Here is a 23,382-nt window from a genome sequence, read left to right as displayed (position 1 = left end):
GTGTGTTTTGCTTTAGGATGCAAAAAACAACAGAGGTCATACGTGCCCAAGTCAAAACTATAGAACACGACACCAAGAGTAGTTAAACGACTACATGTCAGTCCCAATGGACAGAATAGAAGACAGCTAAAAACAGGCACGTGGAGAAAGGGCTAGAGAAAACACCATACAGAAATGGAGGTCCAAAACTAAAAATTAAATGGCCTTCAACGTACTGCTTTGGTGGATAAAAAGTACAATGCGGTCGACAGCCTGTGCGTCGGTTGCTAAAATGGCTGATAAATCAGAAGGCAAACCCAAGCTGGAACGTAAATTGTTAGAAAAAGAGTATTCCAGCAGGAATTGGCAAACAGTTAAAACTTGGGTGCAATGTGAACAAAGTGGTGGGGTAGCACCACTTAGCACATGACAATGGCTAAAAAGGCAGTGCCCAATACTCAGCCGAGTTAAAATAACCTCCTCCCAGCAGAAGGGCCGTGAAGAGGTCGTTCAATGTGCTGGGAGAGGCTTAATAAGCCAAAGCTTATTCCCGTGAAGGGAGGACCATTGGCAATGCCAAAGGGACACCACCTCCTGACAGACGGCAACACAGAGATCATCGGAGGGAATACAGGTACTCGCAGGCTGCGGCACGAGGCCTGCAGCCTTGTTTCCTGGCAGACTGACATGACCAGGGACCCACAGAAACATGACACTAGCTCCACGAAGAGAGAGCAAGTGACATTTACCTTGGACCTGCTGCACTAAGGGACGAGCAGTTTACAGTGTACATAGACTTTGGAGGGCACTGAGTGAGTCCGAGCAGAGGACACAACAGGAAAGGCTGTGTTGCCGGCTGTACTCCGTGGCCTCATACAAGGCGAAGAGCTCGGCTATAAATACTGAGGAGTGTGCCAGAAGCCGATATCAAAAGCCACGGGTGCCAATGATGAACGCACACCCAATCCCACAGTCAGTCCGAGGGTCATCAGTGTAGACAAAGATACTATAGCAAAGTTCCATGCGAAGGTCGTGAACTGGAGGTGATAGGTCGTGAAACTGGAGGTGATAGACTGAGGCTGGAGAAGTGTCCTTAGGAAGCTAATGAAGGCCAAGGTTAACATGGGCTGCTTCACGAAGCCAAGGTGGTGAAGGGTCCACACCCACTGGAAAAGTTGCAGATAGTATGAAGTTACGCCACTGTAGCAAGTGGCAAATGCGGTCTCCAGGAGTTAACAGAGACGAGGGATGAGCCCCATACTGACTATAAAAAGAATCATCAAAGGAGGTAGCATAGGAGGGGTGGCCACGCATGGCAGACAAACGGCATGCATACCTGCTGAGGAGAGAGTCATGGCAGTAGGACAGTGGTAGTTCAGCAACTTCAGCATACAGACTCTCAACCAGGCTGGTGCAAAAGGAGCCCATGGCCGAATGGATGCCATGATGATGGATAGTGTTGAGACAGCGTAAGAGGGATGGGTGTGCAGGCGCATAAACAAAGCCACCATAGTCTAGTTTGGAATGCACAAGGAACCGGTACAAATGGAGGAGGATGGTTCGATCGGCACCCCAGGAAGTACCATTGAGGACATGTAGGAGATTGAGGAACCGTGTACAGCGGACTGCAAGGCAAGACATATGGAAGGACCAAGAGAGTTTCCTATCGAGCATGAGCCCCAGAAATTTCGTAGTTTCAACGAACGAAACGTCAACAGGACCAAGAAAGAAACCATTTGTTCCACCAGAAATTCATACAGACAGTTTTGTCAGGGGAAAAGTGAAAGCCATTGTCGATGCTCCAGGAGTAAAGAAGACCAAGACCAGTGCTGAAGATGCTGCTCAGTGAGACAGGTCCGTGGAGAACTGCAGTAGATGGCAAAATTATCAACAAAAAGAGCACTGGAGATGCCCGACAGGAGACAGTTCATTATAGGGTTAATGGTGATAGCAAAGAGGATGACTCTCATGATGGAACCCTGAGGCACACCATTTTCCTGGATAAAGGAATCCGACAAGGCAGAACTCGCACGCACCTTGAAAACACAGTCTTGTAAAAATGCCTGAAGAAAACAAGGCAGGCACCCACGAAAGCCCCACATGTAAAGAGGACGGACGATACTAATTACCCAGCAGGTGTCATAGGCCTTCTCCAAATCGAAAAACATGGCCACAGTCTGGGATTTCTGCAGAAAACCATTGATGACATGAGAGGACAAATTAACGAGGTGGTCAACTGCGGAACGCCACACTCAAAATACACATTATTCACTTGTTAATAACTAGCGAGACTCGAGCCACCACACCAGCCAGGCATGAATCATACGTTCCATCAACTTGCAAACGCTGCTGGTAAGGGAGATGGGGTGGTAGCTAGAAGGAAGGTTTTTGCCCTTACCGGGCTTAGGTATGGGTATGATGGTGGCTTCACGTCAGAATCCAGGAAATGTGCCCTCTGCCCAGATGCGCTTGTACATGTTAAGCAGAAAGTGTTTGGCCGCTAGAGAAAGGTGCTGCAACATTTAAATGTGGACAGCGTCTGGCCCTAGGGTGGAGGATCAGGATGAACTGAGAGCACAATGTAGCTCCCTCTTAGTAAAGGTGGAGTTGTAGCACTCACAATTCGGAGAAGAGAAGGGTATCGTTGGAGCCTCCTCTGCTTGTTTCCGATAGATAAAGCCAGGGTAATAATGGGAAGAGCTAGAAACTTCCACAAAATGGCGGCCCAAGGTGTTGGAGATAGCAATAGTGTCCATGATGACATCATCAGCAACTGTCAGGCCGGAAATTGGAGAATGGATCTTGGTTCCCGAGAGCCATCGCAGGTTGGCCCACATGACAGAGGAAGGTGTGGAACTGTTAAAAGAACTAATGAATGAAATCCGGTTAGCTTTTTTGCTATCCATAAGAACGCGAAAATACTTCGCACTTATCTGTATATGAATGCAGTTTGCCAAAGTAGGGTGGCAGTTAAAAATGCTGAGAGCATGTCTACGTGCATGAACTGCGTCACGACATGCCTCAGCCCACCAAGGGACTGGGACACGACATGGTAGAAAGGAAGTGCAGGGGATGGAACGTTCTGCAGCAGTAAGGATAACGTTTGTGAGATATTCGACCTGCTCATCACAACTGGGGAAATCTTGTTCTTCGAAGGTCACCAGAGAGGAGTAAAGCTGCCAGTCAGCCCTGGGAAGCGGCCATTTAGGTGTGCATGCGGATGGGGTAGGGGACAGCAAGTGGGTAGCACACGGGAAATGGTCGCTCCAGTAGGTGCGAGAAAGAACAAACCACTCAAGACTATGGGTAAGCTGGGCAGTGCAGAAGGTTAGGTCCAAATAGGAATAGGTGTGCAAGGAGTCGGAAAGGAAAGTGGGTGCTCCAGTGTTAAGGCAGAAAAGGTTAAGTTGGTTATGGAGGTCAGCCAAGAGAGCACCTCTCTGACAGGTCCTGGGAGAAACCCAAAGGGGATGATGTGCATTAAAGTCATCGAGTAGCAAAAATGGGTGAGGCAGCTGCCCAATGAATTGAAGGAAGTCGGCCCTGGTGACAGTGAATGATGGAGGGCCATATACAGTAAAGTGGGAAAATGTCAGGTGGGGAAGGAAAAGGCGAACTGCCACAGCTTGAAGATTGGTAATCAGCGAGATGGGTTGACTAAGACTGTCATCCCATGTGAGAAGCATGATGCCCCCATGAGAGGGAATGACGACCTCAGGGGGAAGGTCGTAACGAATCGGTAAGAAATGCGAAAGCTCAAAGCGGTCGTGAGGGCATTATTTCATTTCCTGGAGGCAGAGTACAAAGGGACGCTGCAACACTAAAAGCACCTGTAAATCCTCTTTGTAGGATCAAAGGCCGCGAACATTCCATTGGAGGAGAGTCATGATGAAGAGGCGTGGGCATGTCACCTCAGCAGCTGCTGAGTGACAGTTGGGGAAGAGGTGCTACAATGGGGCACAGAAGCAGGAGAATCCTGCTCCATGGGGTTCACAGAAGCATCAGCTTGCTTGAGCGGTCAGTCTGTGGAGTCCAACACCGAAAAATGGTTGTTGGTGCGCACCGGTGACACGGAGGCTGGCTGGGCTAAGGTTTCACATGCCGACACATCGAAGACAGCTTGCCTTTGGAAGACTTCTTCGAGCCTTTCCGGTTAGATGAAGACCCGGTTGTTTGGCTGGAGGGATGGAGGAAGTCTTCACAGGTGCACTCCTTCTGACCTTTCTGGCCTACCGGTTATGTAGCTTGTAGTTTCGCCCCTTGAGGCGAGAGTTCGACGGCTTGTTGCACAGCTGGATGGGGGGATAGCGATGCTACCATGACAATGGGCTATTTCACAAACTCTGAGATGAACTGGAAGTCGCGTGGCTATATCCTTCATGGAGCAAGGGATAACAAGAACAAAACTATAGGTACCAGATGGGAGAACACAGGGTTTGTGACTAGTCAGTAACTTGTGAGCAACTGGATAAGGCACCTTTTCCTTTACCTGTATCTCTTGAACAGCCTGCTCATCAAGATACACTGGACACTCCAGAGAGGAGGCAGCATGTCCGCCTTTGCAGTTGATACAGTGAGGAGAAGGAGGTGGACAATCTCCCTCGTGCGCATTCCTAACATAGGTGACACATTTGGCTGATGTCGACAATTCATTCTAGTGTGGTTAAATTTGATGACACTGATAGCAGTGCATTGTTTCAGAATGTATGCCCAGACGGTGGTAATTTCATAGCCTGCTTTGAGCTTGGATGGAAGCACCACTCTATCAAAGGTGAGAAATAGAGTGGGGGTGGCCACTTAAGAGGAATCTACCTTTTTCATTACGTGATAAATGGCAATGACATCCTGAACAGAGAGGTAAGATTGTATTTTGGCCTTGGTCAGACCACCGAGCAGCCTGGTGTAAATTACACCATGGGAAGAATTCGCAGTTCTGTGGGCCTCGACATGAACAGGGTAACCGTGGAGAAGCAAGGCAGCAAGCAGTTGTTGTGCTTGAGAATCAGAAGTGGACTCCAAAAGCAAAGTGGCATTTCTTAAACGAGAGCAGGATTTCACAGGGCCAGCAATTGCATCTAAATCTTTCTGAATAATAAACGGATTTACTGTGGTGAAGGACTGATCGTCTTCAGTATGTGAGACCGTGAGGGATTGTGGTGCAGCGGGAAGGGTCTTTGACTCATTAGCCTTGTTGCGTTTATGTTTTGTAGAAGTGGAGAGGGAAGATAATTGACTCATTGTGAGGAAATCTCCATGATTGCCAGTGTCTCCGATAGTGCGCTCCTTAAAAACTGGAGACCCCTTCACAAGTGGTGCACCCACCTTAGGTGATTGTTCACACCTCAGGTCACATCTCACGAACACCTGATGGAGGGACCAATCGGCAATATGGGAAGGTTACAGCTCAGGGAATCACCCCTCCCTGGGCCTGGCCTGTACCAGGGGATACGTGCGAACCCTACCTGTCGACCTGGGTCTGGGAATTACGTGTTACCCAGTCACGTGGGCCAGCCCTCAGGAACACACAGGGAGAAAGAAGAAAAAAGAGGATCCTCAAACGCTGAAGTGGAGGAATGAGAGGAGAAGGGAAACAAAGAAAGGAAAAGGGAGCAAAAAACAGAGGCGAGACTGTTCGCATGTCAGCAACAGAATGCCAAACATTCCCAAGAATACCCCAGACATGTTCTCTAAGGGAGGGGAAAAAGAATAGTAAGAGGATAAACGTCTCGTATGTTCCATGTATTGTAAGTCTACCCATTTCCTCTTCTTCCAAGGCTTCTGTCATTTTCAGCAGTGGTAGATCTCCCCTCCGTTCAGCAACATCACTTAATGCAGCAATGACTGAGACTTCATTCACACTACTGTGTTCTGCCAAAGGATTCCTTGAAAGGCAGTTGGCATCCTGGTGTGTGTCTCACGTTGTAAAGTGCCTCATCAGCTTAATACATCTCTTAATTTTGTGGTTGTCGGTGCACACCAATCGTATTTACAGGCAATGTTTATAAAAACACTACAGATGACAGGATGCTGCAGCGATGCTAGCGCTCCACTTGGTAACATGTCACATTGCAGTGAGCAGAAGACATGCTACTTCTTTGATCAAATCTACACTGAGGCCCTAGATTTGATCAAATTTATTTGATGACAGACGAGGTTTGACAAAGTTCCCTATTACACCATCCAATTTCTTTGACAAAGGAAGGACATGGAAGGAGCCTCCACGCGTGCACTATCTGAGATAAGAGACTGAGAATCATCTGTCAGATAAATCCGGTGTCCCCCGAAAATGTTGCAATAAAAGACAACGGCCAATCCTTCCAACACTGGAAAAGCAAAAAGAATGGGCCCTTCTCAGAGCCAACTCTGATGATTGCAAGCCTAAACGTAGAGGGTATCACCAAAAACAAAGAACAAATCATATCACAACTTTGCCGCACGCACAAATGGGACATACTGTGTATACAAGAAACACACAAGAAAGAAGGGGCAATAAGACCAGAAATAGAAAGAATGAAATTAGCCATAGCAAATCCACATCCCAAATATGGCATCGCTGTCTTCACAAAACCTGGGATGGCCATAATATCAACTAACAGAACTACATACAATAACATAGAATTACTGACTGTCGAGTGTAGCACTTTCACCATAACATCAGTATACAAGCCGCCCGGAGAGAAGTTCAACTTGACTTTGCCGCCGAACTTCAACAACCAGAAAACACAGTTCATCTTAGGAGACTTCAACTGCCACAGCACATCATGGGGCTACAAACATACAGACGACAACGGACATAAATTAGAGCAGTGGGCGGAAATAAATAACTTATCCCTGATCCATGATCCCAAGCTACCATGCTCGTTCAGCAACAAAATCTGGAAGTGTGAATACAACCCTGATATTTGTTTTGTAAGCGCAAACGTGGAAGACCGATGCTTAAAAACTGCATATGCACCTCTTCCTAAAACACAACACCGACCTATCGGAATTCAAATATAAGCTGCTTTGAGAACAACGAGAATACCATTCCGCAGACGCTTCAACTTCAAAAAAGCTAAATGGACAGAATATGCTGTGGAAATGGATGCAGAAATAAAAAATCTACACCCAATTCCAGAAAATTATCAAATTTTTGTAGAGACCCTCCCAAAGATTTCTCGAAGACACATACCCCAAGGCTGCAGAGAGCATTTCATCCCAGGTCTCTCTGACGAATCAAAGAACATCCTGAGGGAGTACGAAATGCTTTACGAACAGGACCCCTTTATTGAAGAAGTAGTCCAATATGGAGAAACACTAATGGAAATGGTTAGTGAATCAAGACAAAGGAAATGGGTCGAAACTCTGGAAAGAATGTATATGACCCACAGTAGCAAAGTCACTTGGAACTTAATAAAAAAACTTAATTGTGACTTTGGGACAGCTAAACAATGCTCTTCAGTAACACCCAATCAAGCTGCCCATCAGCTCCTACTAAATGGAAAACACAACAAGAAATGTCAGAAAATAAAAATCAGCAGACTTCAGAGTCAAGAGTCAAGCATGTTTGAAATACCATTTACCATGAAAGATCTTAATCATGGAATGAACTCAATGAAATACGGGAAAGCAGCGGGAGTCGACGATATATGCGTGGAACAGATCAAACAGCTCGGACCTAGTGCCAAGCAATGGATCCTGCAGCTCTTTAATCATTGCTTAAAAATGTGTAAGATCCCAAGGATGTGGAGGAAATCAAAGGTAGTGGCGCTACTAAAACCTGGGAAAGACGCAGGTCAACTTAAGAACTACCGCCCAATAGCACTCCTGTGCCATCTGTACAAACTGTATGAACGAATAATCCTAAACCGCATAGCAAATATCGCAGACCAAAAGCTCATTCCCAACAGGCTGGATTCAGACCCGGGAAATCATGCACCAGTCAAATCCTAGCACTCACAGAACACATAGAGGAAGGGTTTGAAAACAAACAAATAACAGGTGTAGCATTGGTGGAATTAAGTTCTGCATACGACACCGTCAACCACAGAAAGCTCATGGAAAAACTGTACTGTACATTTAAGGATCATCAGTTCACAAAAATCATTGAATCTCTGAGGCAAAACAGACAGTTCTATGTAATGCTGAATGGAAAAAAAAAAGCCGATGGCGTCGACAAAAGAACGGTCTCGCCCAGGGCAGTGTGCTGGCCCCCCCTACTCTTTAACCTATACACTAATGATCAACCAACACTGGAACGTACTACCCATTTCTTGTATGCCGATGATGTGGCCATTACAGCGCAAGGAAATAGCTTTGAGGAAGTAGAAGGGAAATTAGATAGAAAGCTCGCTACACGTAATGTCTGAATACTATAAAGAGAACTCCCTCAAACCAAATCAATCTAAGACACAGGTTAGCGCTTTCCACCTCCGCACAAAACAGGCAAACAGGAAGCTGAATGTCACCTGGAATGTCAACAAACTGGACCATACGGACAAACCAACATACCTTGGTGTTGTGCTGGATAGATCACTGACGTACAATATCACTGTGAAAAAACCTGCCAAAAAGTTGCTGCCAGGAACAATATTTTAAGAAAACTGACGAATAGTAAATGGGGAGCTAGTCCGACTGTATTACGAACAACTGCTCAAGCACTTTGCTTCTCCATGGCAGAATATGCATGCCCTGTATGGTCTCGATCCACACATGCCAAAACAGTCACTACAGTCCTTAATGAAACATGCAGGCTAACAACAGGATGCATGAAACCCACTCCACTTGGGAAAATATACAAAGCAGCTGGATTCTCATCTCCTGAATCCCGAAGAATTGCGCACGAACTTACAGAAAAATTTAAACAGATTTTCGACGAGGGCTACCCACTGCATGGTTCTTCATGTGGACGTAGCAGACTTTAAATCCCGTAAGAGATTTCTCACTAGTGAATTGAACGAGCCTCCGAAGGACTACCCTGCCACACGAGAAATACCCAGTGGCAGTACATCAAGCTGGAAGATTTGGAGAACACTGAACCGCATCAGAACAGGCGTAGCACCAGTTAAAGCAAACCTAGTCAAATGGGGCTTTAAGGACGAAGGAGACTACAAATGCGACTGTGGTGAAGTTCAGGATACCTTCTACAGTGTTCCATCTGCCCCACAAGGTGTACCCTTGATGAACTATGGCTTGAGAAGAGAGAGACATTGGACTTGGCCCGACATTGGGCTGAAAGGCTTCGAAACAAATCTCCGGACCCGAAAAAGTAAAGTAAGTTTGACAAAGAAATTTGATAGTGAAATACTGGCCTTAGCCAGTGATACCCTATAGAAGTGCTGTCTAATTGGTGAATGATTCCTAGTATTGATCTGGTGTTTCACTATGGGCCTCTTGTTCTGTCTGTTTTCCACTCCAGATTTCAAAGGCTTCAAAAACTGGAACAGAATGGCTACTACTTGACGTTGATGTTCCTTGGTCAGACCGGATCTTATTGGCAGTTTGATAATAGTTCCTCCACTGCATTGTCTGTAGTGGTAGTGGAACATGCTTCTGTAAACAAAGTTGTACATGATTCTATGTCGATAGTACTGAGTTATCCATCCAGGACTGGTTCGCCTCTTCCTATACACATAGTTTTAGGGATAAGTTGCTTGTGACAATTGGTGATCCAAGGTTCTCCTTGACCACTTGCAGTGCTTATTTCATTACTGGTACGTAGATTTCTTTTGTGAGTCTGAGTAGCTTTCTGCAACCGATAAAAGCTTCCCAGTTTAACTGAGGACATAGATTGATGATCGGAACCTATTTTGTTGATGATGGTGGAATAACAACAACTTCAAAGACAAACGACCACCCAGAGTACTCTTTGTTATGTGTGCTTGTTGAAACAGTTTTGTCAATCTGGAATTCTGATTTTCCACAATCTATGATTGCTTGTAATGTCCGCAAGAAAACACATCCGAGAATAACATTACGACTACAATCTGTTAAAACAACAAATTTGAGGGGCTGTGTTCTGTCACTGATAGAACAGCATGTGATATCTGTTCATGTTGGATGGACGTATTTCTCATTTGCCACCTTCAGCACAATCGCTTTTGTATCACAGACCATGTCTTCTTTAGTTGGTGACAACAAGCATTCGACATTACAGAAAAAGAAGTGTACTAGTGCCCAGATAGTTTGGCCATCAATAATGTTCCCTGACAATTTAGTAACTGTTGCCCGAGTGGATTCTGCTGTGGCCTCACCTCCAGAGTCGCCTCGACTATTGCGTTAAATAACCCCACTATTCAATTGCCAGAATAGCTTCCTCACTACGGGACCACCCATCAAAGGTATTTTTGCTTCTTAGCAATTCATTTAGGATATTCTGTTATGTTTTATACACGTCATAGCTTTTCTTTCCTTGATTATTTCTACTTAGCTATTTTCTGATTCCTGCAATGTCCTGTCACAATTTAGCCATCCTCAGCTTGTATCTCATCAAATCAACCTTGATCAAAGCCTTCAACAAAGTGTGAAAGTCTGTTGCACTATCATTCACCTAGAAGATAAAACAATGATCAACAAACAAGACAACTGGCCATCAAATTACTTTCTGGAAAATTTGATATGGTATTCTGGATTAGAGAACTACCTGACAACTACCTTATTGTTAGTGAGAATCTTACGACTGGCATGATACAAACTGCTCATGTATTGTATGAGCGGTGCTTTTAGCCAATAAATGGTCAACATAACTTGCTTTTGCTCAATTCCTTGTCTCTGTAAAAATCCTACTTCTTTAGAGCAAACTACCACTCCTGAAACGAGTGAGAACTTGCAATTCATACCATCTGGAATCACTGGACAAATTCGGCCTCTGGATGTTTGTTTTTCCTATATATCTAAAACATATTATTGTACTCTGAAACTATTCCTTAAAGGATAGCCAGTTTCATGATAAGCACCATGACAGACTATTTTGCGTTTGGTTGCAAGCCATCACATCCATCAATTTGCGTAACTTTGTTACACTAATATGATTCTATATGCATTCTTTAAGAGTGGATGCCTAGCTGAATATCCTGCACTGTCTGTAATTCCTAAGGAGTTCGCCTCTGATTTTTACGATGCGAGCCTTTATGATCACTGTGGTGCACCATTTTTTATTTGACGTTCATGGTGCAAGTTAATGGTTTGTTTCGAACATTTCTTGAATGTTGATGACATCCATTTTGTGAAGTGTAATACACGTATCCCACAGAAGGTTGACCTCTGCACCTCCCGGGCACCTATTTTCTGAGCGCTCCTGATGCACATTGTGAGTCATTGGCAGCTAATATTTTTCCTGTCGTAATTGTTAACACAACTCTCAATTGAACCTTACTAGAGACTGAACCGGTGACCTCGCACTCAAGGGGCTCCTTGTGAGAGAAGATTTCTTATGAATAAAAATGTGAGACGAGCTCAACTGCAGAACACATTGGCAACCCAGTGTGACGTACAAACGCAGTCAAGAGAGTTGGTGCATGAATGACACAAACCAGATGGGTGATGGTGAGAAGTTAGGGTAAATTAACTACACAGGCATGTTTTTGGAACGGTCGTAATCTTCAACAGCATATCTTCACAAACTGTTTCCTAACAATGTGTAATATTGTGGTGGTTTTGGTGAAACTAGCTGATGACTAGATCTACACTCTCACAATGTGCAACTTGGATGCACACCCATCTAATGTTTGATCAGAGATGGACATGTAAGACAGTTTTTGAACAATTTCTGAATATATTTAAGTAAACTTTGATGTTTTATTGCAATAAATTTTCACACATGAGAAAACTTAAGTACACTGATATATATATATATATATATATATATATATATATATATATATATATATATATATATATATATATATATATATATATATATATAGTTATAATAGAGGGAAACATTCCACGTAGGAAATATATATCTAAAAACAAAGATGATGTGACTTACCAAATGAAAGTGCTGGCAGGTCGACAGACACACAAACAAACACAAACATACACACAAAATTCAAGCTTTCGCAACAAACTGTTGCCTCATCAGGAAGGAGGGAAGGAGAGGGGAAGACGAAAGGAAGTGGGTTTTAAAGGAGAGGGTAAGGAGTCATTCCAATCCCGGGAGCGGAAAGACTTACCTTAGGGGGAAAAAAGGACAGGTATACACTCGCACACACGCACATATCCATCCACACATACAGACACAAGCAGACATATTTGTCTGCTTGTGTCTGTATGTGTGGATGGATATGTGCGTGTGTGCGAGTGTATACCTGTCCTTTTTTCCCCCTAAGGTAAGTCTTTCCGCTCCCGGGATTGGAATGACTCCTTACCCTCTCCTTTAAAACCCACTTCCTTTCGTCTTCCCCTCTCCTTCCCTCTTTCCTGATGAGGCAACAGTTTGTTGCGAAAGCTTGAATTTTGTGTGTATGTTTGTGTGTCTGTCGACCTGCCAGCACTTTCATTATATATATATATATATATATATATAAAAAAATAGGGAAATATTCCACGCGGGAAAAATATATTTAAAAACAAAGATGATGTGACTTACCATACGAAAGCGCTGGCAGGTCGATAGAAACACAAACAGACACATACATACACACAAAATTCTAGCTTTTGCAACCAACGGTTGCTTCGTCAGGAAAGAGGGAAGGGGAGGGAAAGACGAAAGGATGTGGGTTTTAAGGGAGAGGGTAAGGAGTCATTCCAATCCCGGGAGCGGAAAAGACTTACCTTAGGGGGAAAAAGGACAGGTATACACTCGCACACACACACATATCCATCCACACATACACAGACACAAGCAGACATGTCATTGAATGAATGGATTCATTCAACGCCAAACCTTGAGTTTAAAGCTTTTTAATACTTGCAGGTATATGGGAAAAATGAGTGCTAATCACAGCAATGTCTTTTTCTAACATTGGAATCATTAAAAGCTTCCTTGTACTGGCAAACTGAAAAAGCCTTTGCACTATCGAAGCCATTTACTACCACTCTAATGGCCTCAAAATGTTCAATTATAAAACAACACAACTACGACCCACATAGTCCAATGAGTTACCACTGGTTCGAGAGGTAAAGGTAAGTTTGGTAGTTTTCTTTGTAGGTCTTGATGCAGGAACCTTTAGAAACACTTTCTTTGTGGATGAAATTAGTTTACTTACAGTTGCAAACGTGGAACGTACTACTTCAGCATGGCGATTTACTCCATGAGCAAAGCATGTTACATAAATCAAATTGGGATAAAGTACTCTGAGGGCTTTTCCTGCTTTGATCATATAGGAAGCAGCATTCGAAAAACACAAACGCCCTTTCATCTGCAGAAGATTCTGGAAATATTTTTCTAATACCCTCATTCACAAATCTGGCGACTGTAGAATGATTTACTTTTTCAAGTTTTTTGCAGGCTGCTAAATAGGCTCTTCTTTTAAAACACCAACAATTAAATTTGCAATGTAACAGCCACAAGTGCCTGTAGTTTCGTCAACTGAAATCCAGATAATGCTGCCCTTAAGTTCATGGCGTATTTCTTCCAAAACATTTGCATAAATTGTCAGTGCGCAATGTTGATTCATCTGGTATATTTTGTTTTAAGCAATATTTGCGCAGGAAACCTTCGAGCATAGGATTTGTAAGTTTGTGAAGAGAAATATTGCTTGCAATGAATGCTTCACACAGATCCATGTTAAACCAATGTTTTTTTGGTTACCTTTGGACAAATCGCTGCTACTGCAACTTGCTGTTATCAGAAGTTGCTGTCGTGGTCTTTTCTTCTGCATTCCTGCAATATGAAGACTTGTCTTGACATACTGATCAAAACTTATTTTGCACAAATCGTTTTCCTCACAAATTCAACAATATAAAACAATTCCGTCATGTGTAAACGTTCCAGGATGGTCAGCTATGCACGAAACGACGTTTCTTTATTTGGGTGGCAAGGTGCACACCAGGTTACACATTACATGTCGTAAACAGGTTTAACTGTGTAACAATGGATGTGCAACTAAAAGCTTGCGTAGTTTAATTTAATTGTTGCCGACACGTACGGTATGACAGCGGAGGGGATTAACCAGGGACACGGGCGCAGGAGCATTGACTCTGTCTACCTGTTCCTGTTCTGTAATGATTTCACTAGGCAGTGGCCTCTCGGTTAGCAATTGCACACAGTTCTATATCACGGTCAATCTGTGAGACATCAAAACAAGATAGGGCTAGAGAGCAACCGTCTGAAAATTTTTAAAATACTGTAAACATAGAGCGAAAATATGCATCGTCACTAGTTTTTAGTTAAAGTATGCAATAACCGGTGAAAAGGAGCCAAATATGCGAATGCATATGCAACTTGCAAATGCATATAATCCGGTCTCAACATATAAGTGTTGGTCAACAACACGCAATGTAGTTCTGGAGACACACAAAAACAACATATTTAATGAAATGTTTGCATGAAGTTTACAACAGCTCCTTCCGCACTCATTTATCAGCCAGCAGCAGTCACAGTTCTATAAAATCACTAAAGAAGAACCCTCAAAGTAAGTGAGTATATTGCTGTTTGTGATTTTGCAAAGAATTTACCTTTCATCATCCAAAATGAAGTACAGCAATTTCATTGGAATAATTCATAGGTTATAACTCACTTCTGTGTCAGTTTCTACTGAGACAATGTAATGAAAAGGAAAGTTGCCACTCACCACATAGCAGAAATGCTGAGTCGCAGATAGGCACAACAAAAAGACTGTCACAAATAAAGCTTTCGGCTCATAAGGCCTTCCCTTTGTCAAACACACGCGCAACTGTAGCCACTCTGCTACAGTTGCCTGATACTGCAGAGTGTGTGTGTGTGTGTGTGTGTGTGTGTGTGTGTGCGCGCGCGCGCGCACAATTTCATCAACTTCTTAAAATGTCACTTTCCAACTCCAGAGCATATTCACTAGTTTTCAGATGGATGTGCTGCTCAATACAAAAACAAAAAGAATTTCAACAAAATTGTATTTTTTTGATACAGCACTTGGAAAAGGGCTACGTGAAGGGGTTGCAGGGACTGCAAAGATTCAGCCACACTTGCCAGTCTCAAGCAACCTAATGAGAATCATATTTTGACACCACAACAGTTGTTTCAGTGATGCAAAGAAAATATTCCTTCATGAGTCTTCCAATATACATTGGCTTCCAATCAGGATGAAGATATTGCCAAGCTGAATTCAAGAATTCGAGGCTGACTCTGGGTACCCAGAAGCTACACTGTGTAATACCTATTACCAAGGATAAAGTAAAAACAAGGACATAGTCTACTCTTCAGTGAGTAGAGAAGATGCAGTGATTGCTATGGTGAATGAAATGCTATTAACAGACATAGATGGATTTGTTGCCTGTTATCGGCAGGTTTCATACGTTTTGTAACTTTTGAATAAACAGGTGAAGTACAGGCCAGCTTCTTGCATGCACATGGACCAACTCTATCATTTGTGTTATCAGAAGATGTGAAGCTCTCACAAGACTGGATCCAGTGACACAAAGAGGAAGGACATACAGCCTCCCTGCCTCCGATGTGGTGAACATTAACAGTTTAATTGGCGACTTGTGAGATGTGATTTTACCACGTTTCATTACCTTTTCATTGAAGCTACAATTTAAATAGTTCATAATACCACTACAACAATATAAACCATATTTTTGTACAGTATTACTCATGAACTGCACTTTGATAGTGTACCAATGCTCTCAGAATAAATTTTTGGGCATGGTACCTTTGGTGTATGATCTTCATATTTATCATGTCTGTATAAACACACTGGAGCAATACAATGTATTTTTTATCGCTTTAAAAAAAAAATAAAAAAAATAAATTGAAGATTACATGTTTTGAGAGAGTCGTATCAATGTCAAGCTCTACTCATTAGCTTTTCAGTAATACAAGTTTCACTGCTGCATCTGGATTTGAACCATTATTATAGTAATTTACACACACACACACACACACACACACACACACACACACACACACACACACACACACACACACCCGCGCGCGCGCGCGCGCGCGCGCGTAAATTTCACACAATTTCCAAATTTTTCGGAACTGTAACTTTCTTCACAATTGTAATAATACCTCTGCAAATTGGTAATTTTACGTCTCTTATCTGGATCGTTGGATGCGTCAAATTTGAAAGAAATCTGAGATGGTCAGGTAGAAAATGTCAGTTTTCTGCATAGAATTGATGTGGAATTACCTGTACGTTTGTGTATCTTAAAACAGAAACTATGTGATACTTACATTGTTCAAATCTTTCATATATGCAAACATAATGCAGATTCGCAACTTGAATGGATTTGAACAACCAGAAACAGAAATAATAGAACCACAAGGTGTAATGTTTGGTTTACACTTTGTCTTTCTCTTTCTCGTGAGTAGAATAAAATTCGATCACTTGAACTCATTACAGAGAAAATAATATTAAACAATAAAATTAGAATAAAAACAATTATAGCTGGTTTTTAAAAACATGTAAAATGCCAATATACCTATTGCTATAATTTTAGCATATCCACTACAAATCAAATTTATATTATATAGTCTTGCCTGATTTTTTTCATTACTGCCACTAGGCTTTCTGAAAAACAAATCCAATTTTCATGTTTTGGACGACATCTCACTTCCTTCCTCTAGTTTCTCCATTATTTCATTTGTGACCACCCATTATTGTAAAAGTTAGTTAATAATTTAAATACACAAATATTAACAAAACAATGGAGATCAATAAGACAGCATTAGCAATTAGCAAATAATGGAATATCACGAAACAAGAGAGTATAGGCCTCAGGCAACAAATTTTGGGAGAAATTTTATTTTTAGGTTAAGTATAAAATATGTTTTCCGATAAATTTTGTTTGTTTTTTCACCCATTGAAGGACTACTTTGTTTGCAAGAAATGTGTAAGACATTGATACAGGCATTTGAAAAAGCATCAATTCTTTTACTTACATATTCCATAAGAGTCCAGCTTCTGCATTCATAGAGAAAAATGAATACATAGCAACGAATCATTTGCATTCACAGTTGCATACTAAGATTTGATCTTATGGAAAGTTTTTCATTACGATAAATTGTCTCCTGGTCTGTTCTACTCTAGATCTGATCTCTCTCTCGCAGTTACACAGCTCGCCCATCACATTGTCCAAGTACTTAAAGGAAGATACTTGTTCAATTTTATTTCCTATTATTGACAAGGTTGTTTGAAATTTTCTCTTGATCTTGGAAGTGTTGACAAACATGCCAAATTCTTCACTGTGCTGGGCAAAATTGTTGATCATGTGTGGGGGTGAAGGTGCATAAATTGCAGTATCATCTTCGTACCCAATATTGTTACTTATCTTTCCACTTATAATGATCCCGATGCTTTCTTCTACCAACTCTTCTCCGAAAAATGCTTCGGAGTAATTTGATTCTACACAGCCCCCCAACTTCCAGGAACTTTAGACTTATTGAAAGGTATTGCTTGAGCTAGGCACATTAGCAGTTAGCAAACAATGGATGTTACCTGACTGGGAGGGATAGGCTGCATGCATCAAGTCAGAGATCCTGTCAACTTGGAGGAACTTTCATTATATTGAATGACGCTGCTTACTGATTGCACTTGTTTTACATGCATGTAGTTCTATGCTAATTATTTTTATTAAAATTAATCAAAAAAAATATTTTATACTGAACCTAAAGGCAAAATTTTGCCCAAAATTTGTTGCCTGAGGCAAGTGACCTCTTAAAAAGTTCTTGTTTCAGGAAGACTAAGAGTTCTTGTAATTTAAGCTGTATGTTACTTTTCAGAACAACTTTTTCCACATGGTAATAACTACATAAGAGCAGTCAAATCTTTCCTCATCTTAAACAAAGATTTTATTTATTCTGTGAATGTGTATCTATAAACAAAAATGACAAAGATTCCGGAAATCAGTTAACATACCAAGAGTAGTATGCAGTGTAAATGAATACAGGAACGGGAGTGTTGTGACAGTGCCACGAGATTTAAAAGTGCCGCTACGTCAGTACGCGAACATGGCGATAGAGGCGCTCCGCAGCTCGGCCGAGCGCGGGAGCGCCACTTGGCTATGAACGGCGCTGGCCGCATGTCACGGCACGGCAGTCGAATGACAGATACGGAGTTAGTAGCATGTAACCCGCTAGTGTTTCTACTTTTGTATATCCACGCAATTTATTAGTGATTAAAGGATATAACACTTTTTGGCGACGAGGTCGGATATTTTTTTCCTGCGTTGTGGATTCGTGTGTTCGTGTCGGGGCAGACATGGAACAGCTTATGCACGCGCTCATTGAACAACAAACGCAGCTGACGGCTGCTATTCAGGCGTTGTCGATGTCGCTTACTCATCGTCTGTCTTACTCTTCTCCGCCTCCGTTCCCTCCTTACGACGAGGCCGCTGAAGACTGGGAGGATTATGAGAAGCGTTTGCGGCAACACTTCTTGGCTTTCGGCGTTGTCGACGCTCCTATGTGTAAGTCGTTATTTCTATCTTGGATTTCCCCACGGATCTACCAGCTGCTATCTCAGTTAGCCCCTCTGCAGGAACCTGCCTATCTGTGCTTCCAAGAAATGTGTGATTTATTGTCTAACTATTACCGAAAACACACCCACGTCGTTGCCGCCCGTGTGGCGTTCTACCGGTGTCGTAAACAGCCCCATCAATCCTACCGGGCTTGGGCGGCGGAACTACACGGTCTGAGTCGGAAATGTCAGTTTGTCACGGACACTCATCATGAGTCTTACGCTGATTCAATGGTTAGGGACGCTATTCTACGGCTTGCTCCTGATAAAGAAGTTCGGCAACGTGCCTTACAATTGCCCAACCCGTCGTCGTCGGAAGTTCTCAGCATCGCTCAATCTTTTGAAGTGTCTCACGCTGCTGGGGCGCAAATAGACGCGTGGTGTGATGTAGGCGCTGTACACACCACTTTCGACGCGGACACTTTGCCTGTTTCACAGGGAAACGACGATGTGACGGCGGTGCACTCGCGTCAACAACGTCGCGTTGGGCCACCACGCTCGCAGCGAAAACGGCAACCACAGAAGCAGGTTCGTTCCGCACTTCCTTCTTGTCCATGTTGCTTCGTACAGCATGACAGGGCCGCGTGTCCAAAACGTTGGGCCACGTGTAATTCATGTAGGAAACAAGGCCACATTGCTTCTGTGTGTCAGTCCCCTAAAGTTCCTGTCGACGAGGACGAGGCATCGGACATGGATGTTAACTGTGTGCTTTCTCAAACAAATAAGTTGTTTGTTACTGTTCGTGTTCTGGATAAAGACATTCGCATGCAAGTGGACACTGGCTCTGCAGTAACTCTCATTAATTCTCGCACGTATTTGGAGTTGGGCTCCCCTCCCTTGTCTCCAGTTACGCGAAATCTACGAACTTATAATAAGCAGAAAATTCCTATCGTTGGCCAGTTTGATGCTTCCACTGCCTACAAGTCTGTTGTTAGGCCCCTCACGTTTTATGTGGTGGATCATGCGGGCACTGAAAACCTGTTCGGTTATGATGCTTTCCAGTTGTTCGGGTTCTCCATTGATGATGATGTGCACCTCATATCTGAGGATATTCCGTATCAACAGCTGGATGGCTTGCGTTCTGAATTCTCGTCCGTGTTCTCTGCTGGCCTGGGTCGTGCCAAGGATTTTGAAGCCCACATTACTCTTAAACCTACAGCTCGCCCTAAGTTTTTTCGGGCTCGCCCTATTCCGATGGCGTTGCGTGCACCTGTCAAAGCTGAGATAGACAGGTTAACAGCTTCGGGGATTCTCCTTCCTGTTACATCCAGAGAATGGGCATCGCCCATTGTGGTGGTTTCTAAACCAAACGGGAGTCTGCGATTGTGTGGTGATTTTAAAGCCACTGTCAACGCTCAGAGCCTCATTGACGCTTATCCTCTTCCCCGTCCTGAGGAGTTATTTACCAAGCTCGCTGGGGGCCAGTTCTCTTCCAAACTGGACTTATCGCAGGCGTACCATCAGTTGCCGTTGGATGCATCTTCCAAGGAATTTCTCGTCATCAACACTCCTTGTGGGTTGTATCAGTACCAGCGGTTACCATTTGGCGTCGCTAGCGCACTGGCCATTTTTCAGCGGTTTTTGGAACAGCTCACGGCTTCCGTTCCCGGCTGCATCAACTACCTGGATGACATTGTTGTCACGGGGGCCTCCACTGAGGAGCACCTTCGCAATTTGCGTTCACTGTTTCGGGTTTTGCATTCGGCTGGGTTGAGGTGCAATCTGGCCAAGTCACAGTTCTTCCAACCCTCCATTGTGTATCTTGGTTTCCACTTGTCCGGTGAGGGTATACGTCCTCTACGACAGCACGTTGTGGCCATTACCGCCCTACCCCGGCCATCTACGGTCAAAGAACATCAGGCGTTTCTAGGCAAGGTTGCTTATTATCACAAATTCATTCCATCCGCGGCGGCGGTGGCTCATCCTCTGCATCAGCTGTTACGCAAAAACGTTCCTTTCTGTTGGTCCGACGAGTGTGAGCACGCTTTTGTCCGCCTGAAGGCTCATTTGCAGTCGGTGCCTTGTCTTGCCACATTCCGTCCGGGTCAGCACTTGGTTCTGGCGACTGGCGCGTCACAGTATGGCCTAGGGGCTGTTCTCGCCCATCGGTATGAGGATGGGTCGGAACGACCTATCGCCTACGCTTCCAAGACCCTCAACGATGCCCAACGGCGTTACTCTCAAATCGAAAAGGAGGCGCTCGCTATCATATATGCTCTAAAAAAGTTTCGCGTTTTTTTGTATGGTTCTAAGTTTCACCTCATCACCGACCACAAGCCGCTGGTCTCTCTGTTCAGCCCCTCGGCGTCGCTTCCGGATAAGGCAGCTCACCGCCTGCAATGTTGGGCCTTATACTTGTCTCGTTTTCACTATGAGATTCACTATCGCCCCACGGCTCAGCACGCCAACGCTGACGCGTTGTCGCGTTTGCCGATGGGCCCCGACCCGGTTTTCGATCGAGATGAACTACTCTGTTTTCACATTGATGAGGATGAACGTAGTGCGGTCGAGGGTTTTCCACTTACAGGTTCGCAGGTCGCATCGGCTACTGCGTGGGACCCAGTCCTGCGTCAGGTGATCGGTTTTGTTCAATGGGGTTGGCCGGACAGGACCAAGGGCCGGGCATCGGATCCCCTTTGTAACTACCATGCCTTGCGCCTTTGTCTGTCTGTTCGTGAGGGTGTTGTTCTTCTGGCCACGGATGGCGCATCTCCACGGGTGGTGGTGCCAGCCTCTCTTCGCAAAACCGTTCTCAAACTATTGCATGAAGGCCATTGGGGGATTTCTCGGACTAAGTCCCTGGCCCGCAGGCACGTTTATTGGCCCGGTATTGATTCGGACATCGCCCACATGGTCGCTGCGTGTGGTCAGTGTGCTCAACAACTGGCTGCACCCCGTACAATGCCCTCTCCGTGGCCTGATCCGGCGCAGCCGTGGGAACGAGTGCACGCTGACTTTGCCGGCCCCTTCCTCGACACTTATTGGCTACTGTTGATTGACACCTTCTCGAAGTTTCCGTTTGTTGTTCGATGTCCGTCGCCCACCACTGCGGCGACGACGCTGGCTTTGTCCAAAATCTTTGCGCTAGAAGGTCTTCCATCCACGATTGTCACGGACAATGGCCCTCAGTTCTCTTCACAGGGCTTCCGTGATTTTTGTACTGGACAAGGGATTCATCATGTTACAGCGCCGCCCTTCCATCCGCAATCGAATGGGGAGGTCGAGCGCCTTGTCCGCACTTTCAAAAGCCAGATGAAAAAATTCCTTAGTGATTTTTCCACAGATGACGCTCTGTTGCAATTTCTGAGTTCTTATCGCTTCACACCTCTGGGTGATCGCAGCCCGGCTGAACTCTTGCATGGCTGTCAACCGCGCACACTACTGCACCTGCTTCACCCTGTCAGGCCTTGTACTGTGTCCCCTAGTGCGGGAAAATACTCGGTGGGCGCCGACGTGTGGGCACGAGGGTATGGATCTCGCCCTAAATGGATTCCAGGGGTGGTCCAGGCTCTTCGCGGCTGCCGGCTTTGTGAAATACGTATGGACGACGGCATGGTTGTTCGCCATTACGACCAGATGCGCCCACGAGTGGCGAGTGGTGGCCACGCCGGTGCCACCGCCCCTTCTTTCGCCTCCACCAGCCCGAGAAGCCAGTCCTGTCGCTGCTGCTGATCTTCCGTGCGTGTTGCTGCAGCCGACGTCGCTACTGCTTCCGAGTACGCCGGAACCAGCCCCAGTTGCGACGCAGCCTTCTCCGGGACCCATCTCGCTGGAGCACACCCCCAGGTCCTCGACACCTATGGATGCTGCTCCGGAGTTTTCACCCATCATCTCATCCAGCAGGCACGTTCCACGCGCAAGCTTCCGTCCTGGACACTTTCGACCGTACTCTCGTGTTTCTCCGCAGGATCTTCCCGGTGCCTCCCAAGAGGCCATGGATGTCTCCGCACTGTCCGTGTCTCCACGGAAGTGAGTTTTTTTTTTTTTTTTTTTTATTTTTCAAAGGGGGGAAAAGTGTTGTGACAGTGCCACGAGATTTAAAAGTGCCGCTACGTCAGTACGCGAACACGGCGATAGAGGCGCTCCGCAGCTCGGCCGAGCGCGGGAGCGCCACCTGGCTATGAACGGCGCCGGCCCCATGTCACGGCACGGCAGTCGAATGACAGATACGGAGTTAGTAGCATGTAACCCGCTAGTGTTTCTACTTTTGTATATCCACGCAATTTATTTGTGATTAAAGGATATAACAGGGAGAGGACAGGAGAGTTGAATCTGGTACTTTTAAAAATACCTAAAGGAATTGTTACTTACTTTAGGCAGTGAACTTGGGCAGGAAGCTTCTCTTCTAAAGAGCGCAGCTGTTGATAGGCACTCTTGTAATCTTTAGATTTAACCAGTTTACAGACAAGTCCACATTGTTCAGCAAAATCTATTTCCTCACATTCCATGTCTGTTGATGTGTCATCTAGTAGGGGTATAAAAGAACACATTTACAACATAACGAAATTTAGCCTTAAGAAAAATTGGAGAATAAAGTGATCACTACATTTACAAAAGAATAATTCTCACACTGGCTACCTACAAGGTCATTAAATGAATATTAAAAAAATTATTACTGCCCCATATTAGCATCAGAACATATATATATATTATAGGATCATTTTATAATCTTACAGGATCTGCTAGCTTAATACAAGGAAATATAAGTCACATATACAGATATACAAACATAAAAACGTGTTAATAGGTAGGCTGGGTTGCCACCTGTGGCCTTGTTGAAAGAAACATTCTGGTATTTGCCTACAGTGATTTAGGTTAACCG

At 44.3% G+C, this 23,382-nt stretch overlaps 1 protein-coding gene across 1 annotated transcript in view; it reads right to left on the bottom strand.

Moving 5' to 3' along the window:
- LOC124796583 (condensin complex subunit 1) overlaps positions 1 to 23,382 on the bottom strand; it is a 193,304-nt gene that overhangs the window by 70,164 nt on the left and 99,758 nt on the right. Inside the window, exon 10 of the mRNA XM_047260708.1 lies at positions 22,872 to 23,025. Coding sequence (XP_047116664.1) covers positions 22,872 to 23,025 — 154 coding nt within the window. The remainder of the gene's footprint in view (positions 1 to 22,871; positions 23,026 to 23,382) is intronic.

The sequence above is a fragment of the Schistocerca piceifrons genome, chromosome 1 (genome assembly GCF_021461385.2).
Source record: "Schistocerca piceifrons isolate TAMUIC-IGC-003096 chromosome 1, iqSchPice1.1, whole genome shotgun sequence".
In the NCBI taxonomy this organism is placed as follows: domain Eukaryota; kingdom Metazoa; phylum Arthropoda; class Insecta; order Orthoptera; family Acrididae; genus Schistocerca; species Schistocerca piceifrons.
This window is presented reverse-complemented; position numbering and strand designations above follow the sequence as displayed.